Source organism: Meleagris gallopavo, chromosome 10 (genome assembly GCF_905368555.1).
Source record: "Meleagris gallopavo chromosome 10, MGAL_WU_HG_1.1, whole genome shotgun sequence".
In the NCBI taxonomy this organism is placed as follows: Eukaryota; Metazoa; Chordata; class Aves; order Galliformes; family Phasianidae; genus Meleagris; species Meleagris gallopavo.
Window position 1 is genome coordinate 5,761,228 of NC_139413.1, and position 6,000 is coordinate 5,767,227.

Genomic DNA, 6,000 nt, shown 5'->3' on the forward strand with positions numbered 1-6,000 from the left:
TGAAGTGGGATGTACCATAAGCTTTGGTGTTAAGTGTGAAGGTACTGGGAAGATGCAGAAAAACAGAGCTCAAAAGTGCCAAGTTTGTGAAATGTTGTGTGGACTGAGTATAGCTGCCTTCCTTGTCACTGTTGTCCTGCTGCTCGTTTCACACTCTCTGCAAGTCAGCCTCCATTTTTAAAGAGGGCTGCTTACTCTTTCCTCCTCTTGAGAGCTGTTGAGTGCCATTCCCCCAGTTAATCTTTCAAGCTTCATTTAATTCATGGTGATTCCTCTCGTCGTAGAAGTTATAATGGAAGGACATTCTCTCAGCTAAATAAAACACGAAGAGAGCATTTTCTGTAGAACTCTGGAAATTTGCTCAGATGCATCTTTAAAACATTTGCCAGCAGGTCAGAGTGGAAGCAGCTGCACACTGCAGTTAATTGCCTGTTGTGACAAGCTCAGAGCCCCACAGCAGTGTAAAGGGGTAGGACTGAGCAAAAGGTAGCAGAAATGGGGAAGAGTACACACTTTGTTAGAACTTGTGTTGTAGTACTTTGAGGAGAGTCTTTATATAGACATTACCCTATAGCGTTTCCAAATCCTAAAAATTTCTCTTACGTTTTCTCTTTGTATTCTTAGTAGCCTTAAGTTCTGGGTTTGTTTGTTTGAATTGAAAGTACATCCAGAAAAATCTGATACTAGTTTCTATAAGAGATTTTCCCTACTCCAGGCTGTCTTTTAAGTTGCAACTAATGATAGAAACATGCTTTGTTTGAGAGCAACGTGATTCTAACTGTTGTTTTTCTTCAGGGCCAGTTCTACAAGTCCTAACAATCAGTCCAATAAAATGAACAGCATTGTCTACCAGAAGCAGTTCCAGTCAGCAGCTGCTGCTGTGAGAATGACCCAGCCATTTCCTGCACAGTTTGCACCACAGGTAGGCAGCTGGTGGCTTCCTGCAGGCAAATCTTGCTCTGTATAACTCACTGGCTTCTCAACTTTGCTCTGTTTCTTCAGGTTTTATCACAGGGAGATGCACAATGAAATCCTTTTTTTAAAAAAAAAAAAAAAAGTGTGAAGAAACTGATTTCAAGATCAAGGCAAAAATACCTTCTGGTCTTGCTAACTAGTAGTGCAGATTTTGTGGTGGGTTTAATTGGAGAGTTCTGTGCGTGCCAAGGAATCTGTTAGTAGCTGTGAATGAGGTCAGTTCTTGTGCTGGCTTTCCAGGAGCGCAGCTTTACAAGGGAGCTGCATCCCGCTTGTGGGTGACTGTAGCCAGGCTGCTAGGGAGACAGCCTCTGTTAAAACGTAGGATGTTTCTCTTCAGGCTTTAACATTTGAGTGTCTGACTGCAGAGCTTAAGGTTTGATTTTTTAATTTTTTTTATTTTTTTGATTGCAACTAGCAGAAGCTACCTAGACTTTTCAGCACTGCCTTTCTCTAGTGACTCCTCCACAGTCTTGCCTGAGTCTTCTTTCTTATTATTTACAATGTCTAAGTAAAACTTGGAGGCACAGCAGCACTATAGTGCTGTTTTGTCCTGGAACTTAAGCATGGCCTCTCAAGCTTGTTTTCTTGACATCAGTTTGACAGCAGAGCAGGCGTTTTTTTTTTTTCCCCTATAAGATGATGCCAACGTGCAATCTAGTTGGCAGTTTTCTAATTGTTAAATGTCTCTTTTTGTTGTTTTTCCCCCACTTAGATCCTCTCTCAGCCTAACCTGCTCCCTCCATTGGTAAGAGCCCCATATACTAACACCTTCCCAGCGCCTGTTCAGAGGCTGCCAATAGTACTGCATAGTCAGATGCCGTCTCAGATGATCACAGGCCTTATGAGCCACCCTCGCTTACCGCATGTGGCCAGAGGTCTTTGTGGATCAGTGTCTGGAGCCAGAGGCAGTCAGGCCCAGGCTGCGATGAAGGCTGAACAAGACATGAAGGTTAGTATTTGAACTGCAGTGCTGCTAACACCAGTTCAGTCTTGACGGCTTGTAGGGCAGGGATGTGTCTGCAAATCATGTCTTAATTCAGATGCCTCTGGAGCCAAAGCCAGTAGCCGGGCCTCCAACAGCTGAACACAGACCTTTTCTAAACCTTGTTTTGTTTTTCTATTAATAAGAACTTGAGACTAAAAAAATGATTAGGGAGCTTCCTTTCTCAAGTGGTCCTGTGCTGAGTGGCTGTGAAGCAGCTGCCGCTGCCCAAGGCAATCTGACAACTGGATTTTTGAATGAGCGATGAAGCCCATGAACTCGAGTGCTAGCTGTCATTTCACATCTCCCCCAACTCTGAGCAGTGGTATGAGCCCTCGTGTCCCAGCCAGCCTTGCTTCTAGCTTATTCTGCTAATTCTTTTCCTGGTGAGTTGCAGTGCCTGTGATAAGTCTCTCTGACAGAATGCAGCGATGTGGTATGCTCTGCAGAAGAGGTGGCTGCGTTTTGGTGGTAGGCAATGAGTCATGTATCTTGTTAGAGTGCTTTGGGAGCCTTAAGGGTGAGACAAGCTCTTCTTACAAGGCAGAGACTGCAGTACAAGGGTTCTGCGTAGGGATACTGTACGCTTAGCTCATCTACCTGTATTCTGCAGAATAAGCTGCTTATGTGGATGGATGGTGCCAAGGAGCTCCCTTACGTGCTGTCATTGGCCACAACTCATGTGAGGAGGTATAAAGTTGTACTTCTGGTTGTAGGAGTTGATCGTCCCCCTTTAAATAGGCCATATATCTAGAATTTTTCTACCACCAATTGATGCCACTTGGAGACCTAACAAATGATGTTTTTAGGGTATTGTCTTCAGTCTGTATTGCAAACTGGCTCTAACCTGTCATAGCATATACAGACATGCAGTCCTGGCTTCCTGAATCTCCCTGCGAGTGCTGTTCAGAAGAATGTAAGTTTTTTTGTCATGCTTGGTTGTCTGTGATCAAATCATCCAGCTTTTTAGCTGTAACCTCAGGGGATTTCTGAAATTACACAAAGGATTTCAGGTGTCTGTCTGGCTTCAGTAAAACCAGACTGTAGTTGCAGTTTGGCATGCCAGAGTTCACAGATCTGTTTTCTGTTCTGTTACTGGTTTGGCTACTTGAAGCAACTAGACATTATCAAAACCAAGACCTCATGTTTTGAGCTTTGGCTATTTTTTCTCTCTAGTTTTCTGTAAAATACTTAATATACGGAGAGGTACATGGGTTTTGGTTATCTGTGTTGTGGTTGGGGTTCCTTGTATAAAATAGGTCTTATTTTAAAAAGTCATTTAACTGCTTCCAAAAGGTTTAACTGGTAGTGCAGCCCCTGCTTTAACCAAGTCTGGGATGGAGAGGAGAGCCAAGTGCTTGGTCTGAAGCATCTGGTGTGCACAGCTCTTCACTGACATGTGGAAGGTCCAGCATAAGACTGCAGCTTTAACACTTGATCATGAAGGCTGAACTTAACAAGTGCAAATTCAGATTACTGGTGGGATCAGGAGGGATTTGGAGAAAGCCAGGCAATGGTTTGTGTTTCCCAGGATGAGAACCTGTTTTGAGTTGGAAGCAGATACAGTTTCAGCTACATGTAGCACAGATTTGAGGCAGGTTCAGTTGCATTGGCATCGCAGGCTCCGAAATCTGTGTCCAGAGCAATAGTGGGAAAATTTGGCTGCTCAGAGACTCTGCTTCTTTCCCCCTGCCCCATGCTCTGAGCTTCGTCAGTGCAGGGGCTGGATGAAGGAAGCTGGTGTAACCCTCAGTGCTTGTGTGGCTGGGTAGTGTTGGAGCTCGGATGTGTTCTGGTCCTATCTGACACTGTGCAATGAAACTTCAGTTTGTTTGTACTCTTTCAGGGCTGTTTGTGCTTTGGGGTTCTGTAATGCTAGTTAGCAAGGTAAAAAGATGTGAGATAATGATTGAAACTTGTTCTTGGTTCTCTCTTGCGGATGTGAGGATTATGAAGAGCAAGGGAAGCCGAGGCACAATGTTACACTGCTGCTGAGGAGCCAGGTGCCCTGGATGCCCGTGAGTTGGTATCTGGGAAGGAACTGGATTGACACTGCCCCTCTGGCAAAGCCTGGCCAGAGTGGTCAGTCCTTTCATTTAGGAATTACTTTTGTGAAGTCGCTTTTATTCCTGTACCCATCTCTTCAGTAAACATGTTTTCTCCTTTCTTAAGGCAAAGCAGAGAGCAGAGGTACTTCAGTCCACCCAGAGATTCTTTTCTGAGCAGCAGCAGAGCAAACCAATAGGAGGCAAAGCGCAGAAAGTGGATGAGAACGGGAGCAAACCCTCCGAGGCGATTGCTGACTCTTCAGGAGTCTGCCAGGACAAAGCAGAGGAGAAGCCTGCCCCCGCACCTCCTGCAGCAACAAAGCCTGTTAGAACTGGACCAATCAAACCTCAGGCAATCAAAACTGAAGAAACAAAATCTTAGAGGCTGTATTTCCTTGGAGGTGGGGGGGGAGAGGGCAGGATGGGGGAGATGGCAGCAGCAGCATGAATTTGTAGCCCCAAGGATGAGACAGCAGTCCTCTCTCCCTGCAGGGCTCTTAACTGCATAAAGGGACATAGAAGCTGTCAGCAGTTATGAATTTAAACTGCTGTGTATCCAGCTGAGCTTCTAGGCTCTTTGGGCTTATTATTTCCTGTGACAGCATGAAGACCGCTTTCGATAGTGTGCACGTTTTACACGTGTGCGCATGTTCTGGCTTACACACCTATATGCTTCCCAGCCTGAAAGCTGAGAAATAGCATAGTGAGGAAGAAGGCGGTTGGGGAGGCATGTTCCTAGCTGACGAGATAAATACTCTTACTTTCTTCTGATCTTCAGCTGCTATTTATCTTTTTGTAAACTCATGAGTATGAGAACATGCAGATCTGAAAATGGTGCTGGGCCAAGTAACGTGCATTAAGTTTGTAGTGACTTGAGGAGCTCCCGTGTTGTACTAAACAGAGGAATTCACATAGCTGGCAGAATCACCTTTACTGTGTGACGTGTAACGTAGCACAAAGGCTAACGTGGCAGTGTTGAATTCTCTGTGAAGGCAGTGCTTTGCTGGCTGCTGCTTCTTGGATGACAATATACTGTATTTAGATCACAATATGAAAATGCTACTTGGCCACCTGTGTTCTCTACACCCACTCCCTCAGTTGTTCACCTCTGGAGATGAAAGGTTAATTGCATCAATAGTCCCAGTTATTCTGTTCACCTCTGTCCAGCTATCTTTATATGAAGCGAGTGATCTTTAAACGGTTTCCAGCTTATGTCTGTATACAGCGATGAGCACTTAGAGCTGTGCCACAAGAATAAAAGAAACCTTGTTGGATTAAAGAGAATCTTATCTAAAAGGTGCATTCTTTATATCGGAGCTGCGTCGCACCACTTCCCTGCCCACAGTGTGCTGGAACGTAGAATCAAGTCAGATAATGCCTTTTTAATTGTATCCTCTAGTATTATAGCTGTAGGACAGTACTGTATGATACTTCTGTGAATGTAAGATATCCTGTACCTGCTTATGATATGTAGTAGTGACTGTGCTATACTGGAGCTGTTTTTAATAATGTTATTCTAGAGGTTTTTTTCCAGACAATGATTGAAAAGCTAATAAAAAGCACCAGGTACCACATCAGTAGCAGAACTTGCTGGTTTTTTTCTGGGATTTTTTGTTATTTTTTTTTTTTTTGAAAGAAGAGTGAGTTGAAAGTCTAATGTGTATAATTTTGTTCAGATGACTGCAGAAGCTGGAGAGGCTGTTGCTGCTATTGATGCCTAGTGAGTTGCTCTTGGTTATCTTTTTATATAAATATATATATAATTTGAATTTTTGGAAACTTTAGCTGTGATGTCAACTTTGGAAAAAAAAAAAGTATCCCACTTGTAGTGTGAGTTGGCATTGTACAGAAATTAACAGCCATATTGGTCTAGAAATGTTAAACTTAATTTTTTTTCCATTTGTACAGGGGTAACGCACTGTATTAAAAATATGTACGGTCTTATTTACATGGGTTTGATTACAGAAACTAATAAAATATTCTCTAAATAAA

At 43.4% G+C, this 6,000-nt stretch overlaps 1 protein-coding gene across 16 annotated transcripts in view; it reads left to right on the top strand.

Moving 5' to 3' along the window:
• The window catches only part of PRRC2C (proline rich coiled-coil 2C), a 69,257-nt gene extending 63,257 nt beyond the window's left edge, over window positions 1-6,000 (top strand). For 10 of the 16 annotated variants that reach the window (XM_085232137.1, XM_085232139.1, XM_085232144.1 and 7 more), the window contains 3 exons: window positions 796-922; window positions 1,691-1,927; window positions 4,133-6,000. In XM_085232137.1, coding sequence (XP_085088263.1) covers window positions 796-922; window positions 1,691-1,927; window positions 4,133-4,390 — 622 coding nt within the window. In that variant the 3' untranslated portion in view covers window positions 4,391-6,000. The remainder of the gene's footprint in view (window positions 1-795; window positions 923-1,690; window positions 1,928-4,132) is intronic. The other 6 variants (XM_085232146.1, XM_085232149.1, XM_085232150.1 and 3 more) reach the window with 1 other exon arrangement.